The 18,360-nt window shown below is 63.8% G+C and overlaps 1 protein-coding gene across 1 annotated transcript in view; it reads left to right on the plus strand.

The window, feature by feature from the left end:
* Window positions 1-18,360, plus strand: part of zfyve26 (zinc finger, FYVE domain containing 26) — a 183,896-nt gene that overhangs the window by 91,226 nt on the left and 74,310 nt on the right. Inside the window, exon 22 of the mRNA XM_082955500.1 lies at window positions 14,156-14,380. Coding sequence (XP_082811626.1) covers window positions 14,156-14,380 — 225 coding nt within the window. The remainder of the gene's footprint in view (window positions 1-14,155; window positions 14,381-18,360) is intronic.

Raw genomic sequence — 18,360 nt, forward strand, 5'->3', positions numbered from 1 at the left:
AGGCAGGCAGAGAGCGAGCGAGAGAGAGACGCAGGCAGGCAGGCAGAGAGCGAGCGAGAGAGAGAGACGCAGGCAGGCAGAGAGCGAGCGACGCAGGCAGGCAGGCAGGCAGAGAGCGAGAGAGAGACGCAGGCAGGCAGGCAGAGAGCGAGCGAGAGAGAGACGCAGGCAGGCAGAGAGCGAGAGAGAGACGCAGGCAGGCAGAGAGCGAGCGAGCGACGCAGGCAGGCAGGCAGAGAGCGAGCGAGCGAGAGACGCAGGCAGGCAGGCAGAGAGCGAGCGAGAGAGAGACGCAGGCAGGCAGAGAGCGAGCGAGAGAGAGAGGCAGCGAGCGAGCGAGAGAGAGACGCAGGCAGGCAGGCAGAGAGCGAGTGAGAGGGAGACGCAGGCAGGCAGAGAGCGAGCGAGAGAGAGACGCAGAGAGCGAGAGAGAGAGAGACGCAGAGAGCGAGCGAGAGAGAGACGCAGGCAGGCAGAGAGCGAGCGAGAGAGAGACGCAGGCAGGCAGAGAGCGAGCGAGCGAGAGACGCAGGCAGGCAGGCAGAGAGCGAGCGAGCGAGAGACGCAGGCAGGCAGGCAGAGAGCGAGCGAGCGAGAGACGCAGGCAGGCAGGCAGAGAGCGAGCGAGAGACGCAGGCAGGCAGGCAGAGAGCGAGCGAGAGACGCAGGCAGGCAGAGAGCGAGCGAGAGAGAGATGCAGGCAGGCAGGCAGGCAGCGAGCGAGCGAGCGAGAGACGCAGGCAGGCAGGCAGAGAGCGAGCGAGAGAGAGACGCAGGCAGGCAGAGAGCGAGAGAGAGAGACGCAGGCAGGCAGGCAGAGAGCGAGAGAGAGAGAGACGCAGGCAGGGAGTGTGCGAGCGAGCGAGAGGCAGGCAGGCAGGCAGGAAGGCAGAGAGCGAGCGAGAGACGCAGGCAGGCAGGCAGGCAGATAGCGAGCGAGAGAGAGACGCAGGCAGGCAGAGAGCGAGCGAGAGAGAGACTCAGGCAGGCAGAGAGCGAGCGAGAGAGAGACGCAGGCAGGCAGAGAGCGAGAGAGAGACGCAGCGAGCGAGCGAGAGAGACGCAGGCAGGCAGGCAGAGAGCGAGCGAGCGAGAGAGACGCAGGCAGGCAGGCAGAGAGCGAGCGAGCGAGAGAGAGACGCAGGCAGGCAGAGAGCGAGCGAGAGAGAGACGCAGAGAGCGAGCGAGCGAGAGACGCAGGCAGGCAGGCAGGCAGAGAGCGAGCGAGCGAGAGACGCAGGCAGGCAGGCAGAGAGCGAGCGAGCGAGAGACGCAGGCAGGCAGGCAGAGAGCGAGCGAGCGAGAGACGCAGGCAGGCAGGCAGAGAGCGAGCGAGCGAGAGACGCAGGCAGGCAGGCAGAGAGTGAGCGAGCGTGAGACGCAGGCAGGCAGGCAGAGAGCGAGCGAGCGAGAGACGCAGGCAGGCAGGCAGAGAGCGAGCGAGAGAGAGACGCAGGCAGGCAGGCAGAGAGCGAGCGAGAGAGAGACGCAGGCAGGCAGGCAGAGAGCGAGCGAGAGAGAGAGACGCAGGCAGGCAGAGAGCGAGCGACGCAGGCAGGCAGGCAGGCAGAGAGCGAGAGAGAGACGCAGGCAGGCAGGCAGAGAGCGAGCGAGAGAGAGACGCAGGCAGGCAGAGAGCGAGAGAGAGACGCAGGCAGGCAGAGAGCGAGCGAGCGACGCAGGCAGAGAGCGAGCGAGCGAGAGACGCAGGCAGGCAGGCAGAGAGCGAGCGAGAGAGAGACGCAGGCAGGCAGAGAGCGAGCGAGAGAGAGACGCAGCGAGCGAGCGAGAGAGAGACGCAGGCAGGCAGGCAGAGAGCGAGCGAGAGAGAGACGCAGAGAGCGAGAGAGAGAGAGACGCAGAGAGCGAGCGAGAGAGAGACGCAGGCAGGCAGAGAGCGAGCGAGAGAGAGACGCAGGCAGGCAGAGAGCGAGCGAGCGAGAGACGCAGGCAGGCAGGCAGAGAGCGAGCGAGCGAGAGACGCAGGCAGGCAGGCAGAGAGCGAGCGAGCGAGAGACGCAGGCAGGCAGGCAGAGAGCGAGCGAGAGACGCAGGCAGGCAGGCAGAGAGCGAGCGAGAGACGCAGGCAGGCAGAGAGCGAGAGAGAGATGCAGGCAGGCAGGCAGGCAGCGAGCGAGCGAGCGAGAGACGCAGGCAGGCAGGCAGGCAGAGAGCGAGCGAGAGAGAGACGCAGGCAGGCAGAGAGCGAGAGAGAGAGACGCAGGCAGGCAGGCAGGCAGAGAGCGAGCGAGAGAGAGACGCACGCAGGCAGGCAGGCAGAGAGCGAGCGAGCGAGAGACGCAGGCAGGCAGGCAGAGAGCGAGCGAGAGAGAGACGCAGGCAGGCAGGCAGAGAGCGAGAGAGAGAGACGCAGGCAGGCAGGCAGAGAGCGAGAGAGAGAGACGCAGGCAGGCAGAGAGCGAGAGAGAGACGCAGGCAGGCAGAGAGCGAGCGAGAGAGAGACGCAGGCAGGCAGAGAGCGAGAGAGAGACGCAGGCAGGCAGAGAGCGAGCGACAGAGACGCAGGCAGGCAGAGAGCGAGCGAGAGAGAGACGCAGAGAGCGAGCGAGCGAGAGAGAGACGCAGGCAGGCAGAGAGCGAGCGAGAGAGAGACGCAGGCAGAGAGCGAGCGAGAGACACAGGCAGGCAGGCAGAGAGCGAGCGAGAGACGCAGGCAGGCAGGCAGAGAGCGAGCGAGAGACGCAGGTAGGCAGGCAGAGACCGAGCGAGCGAGAGACGCAGGCAGGCAGGCAGAGAGCGAGCGAGAGAGAGACGCAGGCAGGCAGGCAGAGAGCGAGCGAGAGAGAGACGCAGGCAGGCAGGCAGAGAGCGAGCGAGAGAGAGACGCAGGCAGGCAGAGAGCGAGCGAGAGAGAGACGCAGGCAGGCAGGCAGAGAGCGAGCGAGAGAGAGACGCAGGCAGGCAGGCAGAGAGCGAGCGAGAGAGAGACGCACGCAGGCAGGCAGGCAGAGAGCGAGCGAGAGAGAGACGCAGGCAGGCAGGCAGAGAGCGAGCGAGAGAGAGACGCAGGCAGGCAGGCAGGCAGAGAGCGAGCGAGAGAGAGACGCAGGCAGGCAGAGAGCGAGCGAGAGAGAGACGCAGGCATGCAGGCAGAGAGCGAGCGAGCGAGAGACGCAGGCAGGCAGGCAGAGAGCGAGGGAGAGAGAGACGCACGCAGGCAGGCAGAGAGCGAGAGAGAGACGCAGGCAGGCAGGCAGAGAGCGAGCGAGAGAGAGACGCAGGCAGGCAGAGAGCGAGCGAGCGAGAGAGAGACGCAGGCAGGCAGAGAGCGAGAGAGAGACGCAGGCAGGCAGGCAGAGAGCGAGCGAGAGAGAGACGCAGGCAGGCAGAGAGCGAGCGAGCGAGAGAGAGACGCAGGCAGGCAGAGAGCGAGCGAGAGACGCAGGCAGGCAGTCAGAGAGCGAGCGAGCGAGAGGCAGGCAGGCAGGCAGGCAGAGAGCGAGCGAGAGGCAGGCAGGCAGGCAGGCAGAGAGCGAGCGAGCGAGAGACGCAGGCAGGCAGGCAGAGAGCGAGCGAGCGAGAGACGCAGGCAGGCAGGCAGAGAGCGAGCGAGCGAGAGACGCAGGCAGGCAGGCAGAGAGCGAGCGAGCGAGAGACGCAGGCAGGCAGGCAGAGAGCGAGCGAGAGAGAGACGCAGGCAGGCAGAGAGCGAGCGAGAGAGAGAGACGCAGGCAGGCAGGCAGAGAGCGAGCGAGAGAGAGACGCAGGCAGGCAGGCAGAGAGCGTGCGAGAGAGAGACGCAAGCAGGCAGGCAGAGAGCGAGCGAGAGAGAGACGCAGGCAGGCAGGCAGAGAGCGAGCGAGAGAGAGACGCAGGCAGGCAGGCAGAGAGCGAGCGAGCGAGAGACGCAGGCAGGCAGGCAGAGAGCGAGCGAGAGAGAGACGCAGGTAGAGCAGGCAGGCAGAGAGCGAGCGAGCGAGAGAGAGACGCAGGCAGAGAGCGAGCGACGCAGGCAGGCAGGCAGGCAGAGAGCGAGCGACGCAGGCAGGCAGAGAGCGAGCGAGAGAGAGACGCAGGCAGGCAGGCAGAGAGCGAGCGAGAGAGAGATGCAGGCAGGCAGGCAGAGTGCGAGCGAGAGAGAGACGCAGGCAGGCAGAGAGCGAGCGAGAGAGAGACGCAGGCAGGCAGAGAGCGAGCGAGCGAGATGCAGGCAGGCAGGCAGAGAGCGAGCGAGAGAGAGACGCAGGCAGAGAGCGAGCGAGAGAGAGACACAGGCAGGTAGGCAGAGAGCGAGCGAGAGAGAGACGCAGGCAGGCAGAGAGCGAGCGAGCGAGAGACGCAGGCAGGCAGAGAGCGAGCGAGCGAGAGACGCAGGCAGGCAGGCAGGCAGAGAGCGAGCGAGAGAGAGACGCAGGCAGGCAGGCAGGCAGGCAGGCAGAGAGCGAGCGAGTGAGAGACGCAGGCAGGCAGAGAGCGAGCGAGAGAGAGACGCAGGCAGGCAGGCAGAGAGCGAGCGAGAGAGACGCAGGCAGGCAGAGAGCGAGCGAGAGAGAGACGCAGGCAGATAGCGAGCGAGAGAGAGACGCAGGCAGGCAGGCAGCGAGCGAGAGAGAGACGCAGGCAGGCAGGCAGAGAGCGAGCGAGAGACGCAGGCAGGCAGGCAGAGAGCGAGCGAGAGAGAGACGCAGGCAGGCAGGCAGAGAGCGAGCGAGCGAGAGACACAGGTAGAGCAGGCAGGCAGAGAGCGAGCGACGCAGGCAGGCAGGCAGAGAGCGAGCGAGCGAGAGACGCAGGCAGGCAGAGAGCGAGCGAGAGACGCAGGCAGGCAGGCAGGCAGAGAGTGAGCGAGAGAGAGACGCAGGCAGGCAGAGAGGGAGCGAGCGAGAGACGCAGGCAGGCAGAGAGCGAGCGAGCGAGAGACGCAGGCAGGCAGGCAGAGAGCGAGCGAGAGAGAGACGCAGGCAGGCAGGCAGGCAGGCAGAGATCGAGCGAGAGAGAGACGCAGGCAGGCAGAGAGCGAGCGAGAGAGAGACGCAGGCAGGCAGGCAGGCAGGCAGAGATCGAGCGAGAGAGAGACGCAGGCAGGCAGAGAGCGAGCGAGAGAGAGACGCAGGCAGGCAGAGAGCGAGCGAGAGAGAGACGCAGACAGGCAGAGAGCGAGCGAGCGAGAGACGCAGGCAGGCAGGCAGAGAGCGAGCGAGAGAGAGACGCAGGCAGGCAGGCAGAGAGCGAGCGAGAGAGAGAAACAGGCAGGCAGAGAGCGAGCGAGAGACGCAGGCAGGCAGGCAGGCAGAGAGCGAGCGAGAGACGCAGGCAGGCAGGCAGGCAGAGAGCGAGCGAGAGACGCAGGCAGGCAGGCAGAGAGCGAGCGAGAGACGCAGGCAGGCAGAGAGCGAGCGAGCGAGAGACGCAGGCAGGCAGGCAGAGAGCGAGCGAGCGAGAGACGCAGGCAGGCAGAGAGCGAGCGAGCGAGAGACTCAGGCAGGCAGGCAGAGAGCGAGCGAGAGAGAGACGCAGGCAGGCAGGCAGAGAGCGAGCGAGAGACGCAGGCAGGAAGGCAGGCAGAGAGCGAGCGAGAGAGAGACGCAGGCAGGCAGGCAGAGAGCGAGCGAGAGAGAGACGCAAGCAGGCAGGCAGAGAGCGAGCGAGCGAGAGAGAGACGCAGGCAGGCAGGCAGAGAGTTAGCGAGAGACGCAGGCAGGCAGGCAGGCAGAGAGCGAGCGAGAGAGAGACGCACGCAGGCAGGCAGGCAGCGAGCGAGAGAGAGACGCAGTCAGGCAGGCAGAGAACGAGCGAGAGAGAGACGCAGGCAGGCAGGCAGAGAGCGAGCGAGCGAGAGACGCAGGCAGGCAGGCAGAGAGCGAGCGAGAGACGCAGGCAGGCAGGCAGAGAGCGAGCGAGAGAGAGACGCAGGCAGGCAGAGAGCGAGCGAGAGAGAGACGCAGGCAGGCAGGCAGCGAGCGAGAGAGAGACGCAGGCAGGCAGGCAGAGAGCGAGCGAGAGAGAGACGCAGGCAGGCAGGCAGAGAGCGAGCGAGCGAGATGCAGGCAGGCAGGCAGAGAGCGAGCGAGAGAGAGACGCAGGCAGAGAGCGAGCGAGAGAGAGACGCAGGCAGGCAGGCAGAGAGCGAGCGAGAGAGAGACGCAGGCAGGCAGGCAGAGAGCGAGCGAGAGAGAGACGCAGGCAGGCAGAGAGCGAGCGAGAGACGCAGGCAGGCAGGCAGTCAGAGAGCGAGCGAGAGAGAGACGCAGGCAGGCAGGCAGGCAGGCAGAGAGCGAGCGAGTGAGAGACGCAGGCAGGCAGAGAGCGAGCGAGAGAGAGACGCAGGCAGGCAGGCAGAGAGCGAGCGAGAGAGACGCAGGCAGGCAGGCAGAGAGCGAGCGAGAGAGAGACGCAGGCAGGCAGGCAGAGAGCGAGCGAGAGAGAGACGCAGGCAGGCAGGCAGAGAGCGAGCGAGAGAGATGCAGGCAGGCAGGCAGAGAGCGAGCGAGAGAGAGACGCAGGCAGAGAGCGAGCGAGAGAGAGACACAGGCAGGCAGGCAGAGAGCGAGCGAGAGAGAGACGCAGGCAGGCAGAGAGCAAGCGAGCGAGAGACGCAGGCAGGCAGAGAGCGAGCGAGCGAGAGACGCAGGCAGGCAGGCAGGCAGAGAGCGTTCGAGAGAGAGACGCAGGCAGGCAGGCAGGCAGGCAGAGAGCGAGCGAGTGAGAGACGCAGGCAGGCAGAGAGCGAGCGAGAGAGAGACGCAGGCAGGCAGGCAGAGAGCGAGCGAGAGAGACGCAGGCAGGCAGGCAGAGAGCGAGCGAGAGAGAGACGCAGGCAGATAGCGAGCGAGAGAGAGACGCAGGCAGATAGCGAGCGAGAGAGAGACGCAGGCAGGCAGGCAGCGAGCGAGAGAGAGACGCAGGCAGGCAGGCAGCGAGCGAGAGAGAGACGCAGGCAGGCAGGCAGAGAGCGAGCGAGAGACGCAGGCAGGCAGGCAGAGAGCGAGCGAGCGAGAGACACAGGTAGAGCAGGCAGGCAGAGAGCGAGCGAGAGAGAGACGCAGGCAGGCAGAGAGCGAGCGACGCAGGCAGGCAGGCAGAGAGCGAGCGAGCGAGAGACGCAGGCAGGCAGAGAGCGAGCGAGCGAGAGACGCAGGCAGGCAGGCAGGCAGAGAGCGAGCGAGAGAGAGACGCAGGCAGGCAGGCAGGCAGGCAGAGAGCGAGCGAGCGAGTGAGAGACGCAGGCAGGCAGAGAGCGAGCGAGAGAGAGACGCAGGCAGGCAGGCAGAGAGCGAGCGAGAGAGACGCAGGCAGGCAGGCAGAGAGCGAGCGAGAGAGAGACGCAGGCAGATAGCGAGCGAGAGAGAGACGCAGGCAGGCAGGCAGCGAGCGAGAGAGAGACGCAGGCAGGCAGAGAGCGAGCGAGAGACGCAGGCAGGCAGGCAGAGAGCGAGCGAGAGAGAGACGCAGGCAGGCAGGCAGAGAGCGAGCGAGCGAGAGACACAGGTAGAGCAGGCAGGCAGAGAGCGAGCGAGAGAGAGACGCAGGCAGGCAGAGAGCGAGCGACGCAGGCAGGCAGGCAGAGAGCGAGCGAGCGAGAGACGCAGGCAGGCAGAGAGCGAGCGAGAGACGCAGGCAGGCAGGCAGGCAGAGAGTGAGCGAGAGAGAGACGCAGGCAGGCAGGCAGAGAGGGAGCGAGCGAGAGACGCAGGCAGGCAGAGAGCGAGCGAGAGAGAGACGCAGACAGGCAGAGAGCGAGCGAGCGAGCGAGAGACGCAGGCAGGCAGGCAGAGAGCGAGCGAGAGAGAGACGCAGGCAGGCAGGCAGAGAGCGAGCGAGAGAGAGAAACAGGCAGGCAGAGAGCGAGCGAGAGACGCAGGCAGGCAGGCAGGCAGAGAGCGAGCGAGAGACGCAGGCAGGCAGGCAGAGAGCGAGCGAGAGACGCAGGCAGGCAGAGAGCGAGCGAGCGAGAGACGCAGGCAGGCAGAGAGCGAGCGAGCGACGCAGGCAGGCAGGCAGAGAGCGAGCGAGCGACGCAGGCAGGCAGAGAGCGAGCGAGCGAGAGACGCAGGCAGGCAGAGAGCGAGAGAGAGACTCAGGCAGGCAGGCAGAGAGCGAGCGAGAGAGAGACGCAGGCAGGCAGGCAGAGAGCGAGCGAGAGACGCAGGCAGGAAGGCAGGCAGAGAGCAAGCGAGAGAGAGACGCAGGCAGGCAGGCAGAGAGCGAGCGAGAGAGAGACGCAAGCAGGCAGGCAGAGAGCGAGCGAGAGAGAGACGCAGGCAGGCAGGCAGAGAGCGAGCGAGCGAGAGAGAGACGCAGGCAGGCAGGCAGAGAGTTAGCGAGAGACGCAGGCAGGCAGGCAGGCAGAGAGCGAGCGAGAGAGAGACGCACGCAGGCAGGCAGGCAGCGAGCGAGAGAGAGACGCAGTCAGGCAGGCAGAGAACGAGCGAGAGAGAGACGCAGGCAGGCAGGCAGAGAGCGAGCGAGCGAGAGACGCAGGCAGGCAGGCAGAGAGCGAGCGAGCGAGAGACGCAGGCAGGCAGGCAGAGAGCGAGCGAGAGAGAGACGCAGGCAGGCAGAGAGCGAGCGAGAGAGAGACGCAGGCAGGCAGGCAGCGAGCGAGAGAGAGACGCAGGCAGGCAGGCAGCGAGCGAGAGAGAGACGCAGGCAGGCAGGCAGAGAGCGAGCGAGAGAGAGACGCAGGCAGGCAGGCAGAGAGCGAGCGAGCGAGATGCAGGCAGGCAGGCAGATAGCGAGCGAGAGAGAGACGCAGGCAGAGAGCGAGCGAGAGAGAGACGCAGGCAGGCAGGCAGAGAGCGAGCGAGAGAGAGACGCAGGCAGGCAGAGAGCGAGCGAGCGAGAGACGCAGGCAGGCAGGCAGGCAGGCAGAGAGCGAGCGAGAGAGAGACGCAGGCAGGCAGGCAGGCAGAGAGCGAGCGAGTGAGAGACGCAGGCAGGCAGGCAGAGAGCGAGCGAGAGAGACGCAGGCAGGCAGAGAGCGAGCGAGAGAGACGCAGGCAGGCAGGCAGAGAGCGAGCGAGAGAGAGACGCAGGCAGGCAGGCAGAGAGCGAGCGAGAGAGAGACGCAGGCAGGCAGGCAGAGAGCGAGCGAGAGAGATGCAGGCAGGCAGGCAGGCAGAGAGCGAGCGAGAGAGAGACGCAGGCAGAGAGTGAGCGAGAGAGAGACACAGGCAGGCAGGCAGAGAGCGAGCGAGAGAGAGACGCAGGCAGGCAGAGAGCAAGCGAGCGAGAGACGCAGGCAGGCAGAGAGCGAGCGAGCGAGAGACGCAGGCAGGCAGGCAGGCAGAGAGCGAGCGAGAGAGAGACGCAGGCAGGCAGGCAGGCAGGCAGAGAGCGAGCGAGTGAGAGACGCAGGCAGGCAGAGAGCGAGCGAGAGAGAGACGCAGGCAGGCAGGCAGAGAGCGAGCGAGAGAGAGACGCAGGCAGATAGCGAACGAGAGAGAGACGCAGGCAGGCAGGCAGCGAGCGAGAGAGAGACGCAGGCAGGCAGGCAGAGAGCGAGCGAGAGACGCAGGCAGGCAGGCAGAGAGCGAGCGAGAGAGAGACGCAGGCAGGCAGGCAGAGAGCGAGCGAGCGAGAGACACAGGTAGAGCAGGCAGGCAGAGAGCGAGCGAGAGAGAGACGCAGGCAGGCAGAGAGCGAGCGACGCAGGCAGGCAGGCAGAGAGCGAGCGAGCGAGAGACGCAGGCAGGCAGAGAGCGAGCGAGAGACGCAGGCAGGCAGGCAGGCAGAGAGTGAGCGAGAGAGAGACGCAGGCAGGCAGGCAGAGAGGGAGCGAGCGAGAGACGCAGGCAGGCAGGCAGGCAGGCAGAGAGCGAGCGAGAGAGAGACGCAGGCAGGCAGGCAGGCAGGCAGAGATCGAGCGAGAGAGAGACGCAGGCAGGCAGGCAGAGAGGGAGCGAGCGAGCGAGAGAGAGACGCAGGCAGGCAGAGAGCGAGCGAGAGAGAGACGCAGGCAGGCAGAGAGCGAGCGAGCGAGAGACGCAGGCAGGCAGGCAGAGAGCGAGCGAGAGAGAGACGCAGGCAGGCAGGCAGAGAGCGAGCGAGAGAGAGAAACAGGCAGGCAGAGAGCGAGCGAGAGACGCAGGCAGGCAGGCAGGCAGAGAGCGAGCGAGAGACGCAGGCAGGCAGGCAGAGAGCGAGCGAGAGACGCAGGCAGGCAGAGAGCGAGCGAGCGAGAGACGCAGGCAGGCAGGCAGAGAGCGAGCGAGCGACGCAGAGAGCGAGCGAGCGAGAGACGCAGGCAGGCAGAGAGCGAGAGAGAGACTCAGGCAGGCAGGCAGAGAGCGAGCGAGAGAGAGACGCAGGCAGGCAGGCAGAGAGCGAGCGAGAGACGCAGGAAGGCAGGCAGAGAGCGAGCGAGAGAGAGACGCAGGCAGGCAGGCAGAGAGCGAGCGAGAGAGAGACGCAAGCAGGCAGGCAGAGAGCGAGCGAGAGAGAGACGCAGGCAGAGAGCGAGCGAGAGAGAGACGCAGGCAGGCAGGCAGAGAGTTAGTGAGAGACGCAGGCAGGCAGGCAGGCAGGCAGAGAGCGAGCGAGAGAGAGACGCACGCAGGCAGGCAGGCAGCGAGCGAGAGAGAGACGCAGTCAGGCAGGCAGAGAACGAGCGAGAGAGAGACGCAGGCAGGCAGGCAGAGAGCGAGCGAGCGAGAGACGCAGGCAGGCAGGCAGAGAGCGAGCGAGCGAGAGACGCAGGCAGGCAGGCAGAGAGCGAGCGAGAGAGAGACGCAGGCAGGCAGAGAGCGAGCGAGAGAGAGACGCAGGCAGGCAGCGAGCGAGAGAGAGACGCAGGCAGGCAGGCAGAGAGCGAGCGAGCGAGATGCAGGCAGGCAGGCAGAGAGCGAGCGAGAGAGAGACGCAGGCAGGCAGGCAGGCAGGCAGAGAGCGAGCGAGTGAGAGACGCAGGCAGGCAGAGAGCGAGCGAGAGAGAGACGCAGGCAGGCAGGCAGAGAGCGAGCGAGAGAGAGACGCAGGCAGGCAGGCAGAGAGCGAGCGAGAGAGACGCAGGCAGGCAGGCAGAGAGCGAGCGAGTGAGAGACGCAGGCAGGCAGAGAGCGAGCGAGAGAGACGCAGGCAGGCAGGCAGAGAGCGAGCGAGAGAGAGACGCAGGCAGGCAGGCAGAGAGCGAGCGAGAGAGAGACGCAGGCAGGCAGGCAGATAGCGAGCGAGAGAGAGACGCAGGCAGGCAGGCAGAGAGCGAGCGAGAGACGCAGGCAGGCAGGCAGAGAGCGAGCGAGAGAGAGACGCAGGCAGGCAGGCAGAGAGCGAGCGAGCGAGAGACACAGGTAGAGCAGGCAGGCAGAGAGCGAGCGCGAGAGAGACGCAGGCAGGCAGAGAGCGAGCGACGCAGGCAGGCAGGCAGAGAGCGAGCGAGCGAGAGACGCAGGCAGGCAGAGAGCGAGCGAGCGAGAGACGCAGGCAGGCAGGCAGAGAGTGAGCGAGAGAGAGACGCAGGCAGGCAGGCAGAGAGGGAGCGAGCGAGAGACGCAGGCAGGCAGAGAGCGAGCGAGAGAGAGACGCAGGCAGGCAGGCAGGCAGAGAGCGAGCGAGACGCAGGCAGAGAGCGAGCGAGCGAGAGACGCAGGCAGGCAGGCAGAGAGCGAGCGAGCGAGAGACGCAGGCAGGCAGGCAGAGAGCGAGCGAGCGAGAGACGCAGGCAGGCAGAGAGCGAGCGAGAGACGCAGGCAGGCAGGCAGAGAGCGAGCGAGAGACGCAGGCAGGCAGGCAGAGAGCGAGCGAGAGAGAGACGCAGAGAGCGAGCGAGCGAGAGACGCAGGCAGGCAGGCAGGCAGAGAGCGAGCGAGAGACGCAGGCAGGCAGACAGACAGAGCGAGCGAGAGAGAGACGCAGGCAGAGAGCGAGCGAGAGAGAGACGCAGGCAGGCAGCGAGAGAGAGACGCAGGCAGGCAGGCAGAGAGCGAGCGAGCGAGATGCAGGCAGGCAGGCAGAGAGCGAGCGAGAGAGAGACGCAGGCAGAGAGCGAGCGAGAGAGAGACGCAGGCAGGCAGGCAGAGAGCGAGCGAGAGAGAGACGCAGGCAGGCAGGCAGAGAGCGAGCGAGAGAGAGACGCAGGCAGGCAGAGAGCGAGCGAGCGAGAGACGCAGGCAGGCAGGCAGAGAGCGAGCGAGAGAGAGACGCAGGCAGGCAGGCAGGCAGGCAGAGAGCGAGCGAGTGAGAGACGCAGGCAGGCAGAGAGCGAGCGAGAGAGAGACGCAGGCAGGCAGGCAGAGAGCGAGCGAGAGAGAGACGCAGGCAGGCAGGCAGAGAGCGAGCGAGAGAGACGCAGGCAGGCAGGCAGGCAGGCAGAGAGCGAGCGAGTGAGAGACGCAGGCAGGCAGAGAGCGAGCGAGAGAGACGCAGGCAGGCAGGCAGAGAGCGAGCGAGAGAGACGCAGGCAGGCAGGCAGAGAGCGAGCGAGAGAGAGACGCAGGCAGGCAGGCAGAGAGCGAGCGAGAGAGAGACGCAGGCAGGCAGGCAGATAGCGAGCGAGAGAGAGACGCAGGCAGGCAGGCAGAGAGCGAGCGAGAGACGCAGGCAGGCAGGCAGAGAGCGAGCGAGAGAGAGACGCAGGCAGGCAGGCAGAGAGCGAGCGAGCGAGAGACACAGGTAGAGCAGGCAGGCAGAGAGCGAGCGCGAGAGAGACGCAGGCAGGCAGAGAGCGAGCGACGCAGGCAGGCAGAGAGCGAGCGAGCGAGAGACGCAGGCAGGCAGAGAGCGAGCGAGCGAGAGAGAGACGCAGGCAGGCAGGCAGAGAGGGAGCGAGCGAGAGACGCAGGCAGGCAGAGAGCGAGCGAGAGAGAGACGCAGGCAGGCAGGCAGGCAGAGAGCGAGCGAGACGCAGGCAGAGAGCGAGCGAGCGAGAGACGCAGGCAGGCAGGCAGAGAGCGAGCGAGCGAGAGACGCAGGCAGGCAGGCAGAGAGCGAGCGAGCGAGAGACGCAGGCAGGCAGAGAGCGAGCGAGAGACGCAGGCAGGCAGGCAGAGAGCGAGCGAGAGACGCAGGCAGGCAGGCAGGCAGAGAGCGAGCGAGAGAGAGACGCAGGCAGGCAGAGAGCGAGCGAGCGAGAGACGCAGGCAGGCAGGCAGAGAGCGAGCGAGAGACGCAGGCAGGCAGACAGACAGAGCGAGCGAGAGAGAGACGCAGGCAGAGAGCGAGCGAGAGAGAGACGCAGGCAGGCAGGCAGAGAGCGAGCGAGAGAGAGACGCAGGCAGGCAGAGAGCGAGCGAGCGAGAGACGCAGGCAGGCAGGCAGGCAGAGAGCGAGCGAGAGAGAGACGCAGGCAGGCAGGCAGGCAGGCAGAGAGCGAGCGAGTGAGAGACGCAGGCAGAGAGCGAGCGAGAGAGAGACGCAGGCAGGCAGGCAGAGAGCGAGCGAGAGACGCAGGCAGGCAGGCAGGCAGGGAGGCAGAGAGCGAGCGAGCGAGAGACGCAGGCAGGCAGGCAGGCAGAGAGCGAGCGAGCGACGCACGCAGGCAGGCAGAGAGCGAGCGAGCGAGAGACGCAGGCAAACAGACAGAGAGAGAGCGAACGAGAGACGCAGGCAGGCAGACAGAGAGCGAGCGAGAGAGAAGGTTCAAGACAAGGTAGCATTTTAGGCTTCCATAGCCGCTGGCAAAACAACAGAAACTGGATCGGCATCATGATTGGGGACAGACAGGAGTCATCAGGCCAGGTACTCCTCAGTCATATATTATAGGGAGCATACTTAAGTTCACACAGGAGAAGGAGAATTTCACCAAATAGGATAGACAGTCCCTAGCCCCCCCGCGCATAGATGCTGGGGGGTGTCGGGGAACACTGTGGCCCTGTCTGACGATACCCCCGGACAGGGCCAACAAGGCAGGATATAACCCCACCCAATTTACCAAAGCACAGGTCCAGTTGCTGTGACCAACAGCAATAAGGCATCAGTAATAGTGGTGGAAATGTGATTTACCATTCACAGAAACTACAATAACTGTGTTTTCTCTCTCTCTCTCTGTGTCTCTCTCTCTCTGTGTCTCTCTCTCTGTGTCTCTCTCTCTCTGTGTCTCTCTCTGTGTCTCTCTCTCTCTCTGTGTCTCTCTCTCTCTGTGTGTCTCGCTCTCTCTCTGTGTCTCTCTCTGTGTGTCTCTCTCTCTCTCTCTCTCTCTCTGTGTCTCTCTCTCTCTCTCTCTCTGTGTCTCTCTCTCTCTCTCTGTGTGTATATGTAGATACTGGAGGTCTTGGGGCAGCCCTCTGTGGTAAACCACTGGTGGCTCTGCTCCTGGCTGGCCCTCAGGGGACACCTGCCCACGCTGTGGCTATGGAAGCCTTCCAGCAGGCCCTGGCCTCTCGGGACCTGGGCAGGGCTCTGAGCCTGCTGGAGCTGTATGGACAGGGCTGTAGCCAGGAGAAGGTGCTCCGAGACAGGCTACTAGCCTGGGCTGCTCTGGAGGGTGAGTACTGGGTTCATTACTCTGTGTGGAAGTTTCCCTAGGCTCAGCTTCCACTCTTTACCATTGTGGGGAAAATGCTGAAATGACATCAATGTCTGGTGAGGCAGAACCATAGTGTGTCCCAAATGGCACCCTATTCCCTATATAGTATACTCATTTTGACCAGCACCTATAGGGCTCTGTTATTTTACCAGGTAAGTTGACTGAGAACACATTCTCATTTACATTCCCTACTTTAGACCCTATTCCCTATATAGTGCACTCCTTTAGGTATATTGACTGAGAACACATTCTCAGCAACAACCTGGAGAATAGCTACAGGGGAGAGGAGGGGGATGAACAAGCCAATTGGAAGCTGGGGATGATTAGGTGGCCATGATGGTATGAAAGCCAGATTGGGAGCCGGAGTTAACACCCCTATTGTTAAGATAAGTGCCATGAGATCTTTAGTGACCACAGAGAGTCAGGACACCCATTTAACGTCCCATCCGAAAGACGGCAGCCTACACAGGGCAATGTCCCCAATCACTGCCCTGGGGCATTGGGATATTTTTTTAGACCAGAGGAAAGACTGCCTCCTACTGGCCCTCCAACACCACATCCAGCAGCATCTGGTCTCCCATCCAGGGACCAACGAGGACCAACCCTGCTTAGCTTCAGAAGCAAGCCAGCAGTGGTATGCAGGGTAGTATATGCAGTGCACTACTTTAGACCAGGGCCCATAGGGCTCTGTTATCTAGTGCACTACTTTAGACCAGGGCCCATAGTGCTCTGTTATCTAGTACACTACTTTAGACCAGGGCCCATAGGGCTTTGTTATCTAGTGCACTACTTTAGACCAGGGCCCATAGGGCTCTGTTATCTAGTACACTACTTTAGACCAGGGCCCATAGGGCTCTGTTATCTAGTACACTACTTTAGACCAGGGCCCATAGGGCTCTGTTATCTAGTACACTACTTTAGACCAGGGCCCATAGGGCTCTGTTATCTAGTGCACTACTTTAGACCAGGGCCCATAGGGCTCTGTTATGTACTGTAGTGCACTACTTTAGACCAGGGCCCATAGGGCTCTGTTAGGTTGCCATTCTGGATGTTACCATGGTTCTGCTTGAACAAAATCACACTGTTTATGTTGTGTCTGTTTGGGGATTTTTAGGTAGTCTAGTGGTTAGAGGGGGGGAGGCAGGTAGTCTAGTGGTTAGAGGGGGGAGGCAGGTAGTCTAGTGGTTAGAGGGGGGGAGGCAGGTAGTCTAGTGGTTAGAGGGGGAAGGCAGGTAGTCTAGTGGTTAGAGGGGGAAGGCAGGTAGTCTAGTGGTTAGAGGGGGGGAGGCAGGTAGTCTAGTGGTTAGAGGGGGGGAGGCAGGTAGTCTAGTGGTTAGAGGGGGGGAGGCAGGTAGTCTAGTGGTTAGAGGGGGGGAGGCAGGTAGTCTAGTGGTTAGAGGGGGGGAGGCAGGTAGTCTAGTGGTTAGAGGGGGAAGGCAGGTAGTCTAGTGGTTAGAGGGGGAAGGCAGGTAGTCTAGTGGTTAGAGGGGGAAGGCAGGTAGTCTAGTGGTTAGAGGGGGGGAAGGCAGGTAGTCTAGTGGTTAGAGGGGGGGAAGGCAGGTAGTCTAGTGGTTAGAGGGGGGGAGGCAGGTAGTCTAGTGGTTAGAGGGGGGGAGGCAGGTAGTCTAGTGGTTAGAGGGGGAAGGCAGGTAGTCTAGTGGTTAGAGGGGGGGAGGCAGGTAGTCTAGTGGTTAGAGGGGGGAAGGCAGGTAGTCTAGTGGTTAGAGGGGGGAAGGCAGGTAGTCTAGTGGTTAGAGGGGGGAAGGCAGGTAGTCTAGTGGTTAGAGGGGGGGAGGCAGGTAGCCTAGTGGTTAGAGGGGGGGAGGCAGGTAGCCTAGTGGTTAGAGGGGGGAAGGCAGGTAGTCTAGTGGTTAGAGGGGGGGAAGGCAGGTAGTCTAGTGGTTAGAGGGGGGGAGGCAGGTAGCCTAGTGGTTAGAGGGGGGGAGGCAGGTAGTCTAGTGGTTAGAGGGGGGAAGGCAGGTAGTCTAGTGGTTAGAGGGGGGAGGCAGGTAGCCTAGTGGTTAGAGGGGGAAGGCAGGTAGTCTAGTGGTTAGAGGGGGGGAGGCAGGTAGTCTAGTGGTTAGAGGGGGGGAGGCAGGTAGTCTAGTGGTTAGAGGGGGGAAGGCAGGTAGTCTAGTGGTTAGAGGGGGGAAGGCAGGTAGTCTAGTGGTTAGAGGGGGGGAGGCAGGTAGTCTAGTGGTTAGAGGGGGGAAGGCAGGTAGTCTAGTGGTTAGAGGGGGAAGGCAGGTAGTCTAGTGGTTAGAGGGGGGAAGGCAGGTAGTCTAGTGGTTAGAGGGGGGGAGGCAGGTAGCCTAGTGGTTAGAGGGGGGGAAGGCAGGTAGCCTAGTGGTTAGAGGGGGGGAAGGCAGGTAGCCTAGTGGTTAGAGGGGGAAGGCAGGTAGTCTAGTGGTTAGAGGGGGGGAGGCAGGTAGTCTAGTGGTTAGAGGGGGGGAGGCAGGTAGTCTAGTGGTTAGAGGGGGGGGGGGGTAGCCTAGTGGTTAGAGGGGGGAGGCAGGTAGTCTAGTGGTTAGAGGGGGGAGGCAGGTAGCCTAGTGGTTAGAGGGGGGGAGGCAGGTAGTCTAGTGGTTAGAGGGGGGAGGCAGGTAGCCTAGTGGTTAGAGGGGGGAGGCAGGTAGTCTAGTGGTTAGAGGGGGGGAGGCAGGTAGTCTAGTGGTTAGAGGGGGGGAGGCAGGTAGTCTAGTGGTTAGAGGGGGGGGGGGGGGGGGTCAGGTAGTCTAGTGGTTAGAGGGGGGAGGCAGGTAGTCTAGTGGTTAGAGGGGGGAAGGCAGGTAGTCTAGTGGTTAGAGGGGGGAAGGCAGGTAGTCTAGTGGTTAGAGGGGGGAGGCAGGTAGCCTAGTGGTTAGAGGGGGGGGGGGAGGGGTCAGGTAGCCTAGTGGTTAGAGGGGGGAGGCAGGTAGTCTAGTGGTTAGAGGGGGGAAGGCAGGTAGTCTAGTGGTTAGAGGGGGGGAGGCAGGTAGTCTAGTGGTTAGAGGGGGAAGGCAGGTAGTCTAGTGGTTAGAGGGGGGGAGGCAGGTAGTCTAGTGGTTAGGGGGGGGGGCAGGTAGCCTAGTGGTTAGAGGGGGGGGGGGGGGCAGGTAGCCTAGTGGTTAGAGGGGGGGAGGCAGGTAGTCTAGTGGTTAGAGGGGGGGAGGCAGGTAGCCTAGTGGTTAGAGGGGGGGAGGCAGGTAGCCTAGTGGTTAGAGGGGGGAAGGCAGGTAGTCTAGTGGTTAGAGGGGGGGGGCAGGTAGTCTAGTGGTTAGAGGGGGAAGGCAGGTAGTCTAGTGGTTAGAGGGGGAAGGCAGGTAGTCTAGTGGTTAGAGGGGGGAAGGCAGGTAGTCTAGTGGTTAGAGGGGGGGAGGCAGGTAGTCTAGTGGTTAGAGGGGGGGGGGTCAGGTAGCCTAGTGGTTAGAGGGGGGAAGGCAGGTAGTCTAGTGGTTAGAGGGGGGAGGCAGGTAGTCTAGTGGTTAGAGGGGGGAAGGCAGGTAGTCTAGTGGTTAGAGGGGGGGGGGTCAGGTAGCCTAGTGGTTAGAGGGGGGAAGGCAGGTAGTCTAGTGGTTAGAGGGGGAAGGCAGGTAGTCTAGTGGTTAGAGGGGGGAAGGCAGGTAGTCTAGTGGTTAGAGGGGGAAGGCAGGTAGTCTAGTGGTTAGAGGGGGGAAGGCAGGTAGTCTAGTGGTTAGAGGGGAAGGCAGGTAGCCTAGTGGTTAGAGGGGGGAAGGCAGGTAGTCTAGTGGTTAGAGGGGGAAGGCAGGTAGTCTAGTGGTTAGAGGGGGGGAGGCAGGTAGTCTAGTGGTTAGAGGGGGGGAGGCAGGTAGTCTAGTGGTTAGAGGGGGGAAGGCAGGTAGTCTAGTGGTTAGAGGGGGGAAGGCAGGTAGTCTAGTGGTTAGAGGGGGGAGGCAGGTAGCCTAGTGGTTAGAGGGGGGGAGGCAGGTAGTCTAGTG

Source organism: Salmo salar, chromosome 09 (assembly GCF_965601325.2).
Source record: "Salmo salar chromosome 09, fSalSal1, whole genome shotgun sequence".
Classification (NCBI taxonomy): Eukaryota; Metazoa; Chordata; class Actinopteri; order Salmoniformes; family Salmonidae; genus Salmo; species Salmo salar.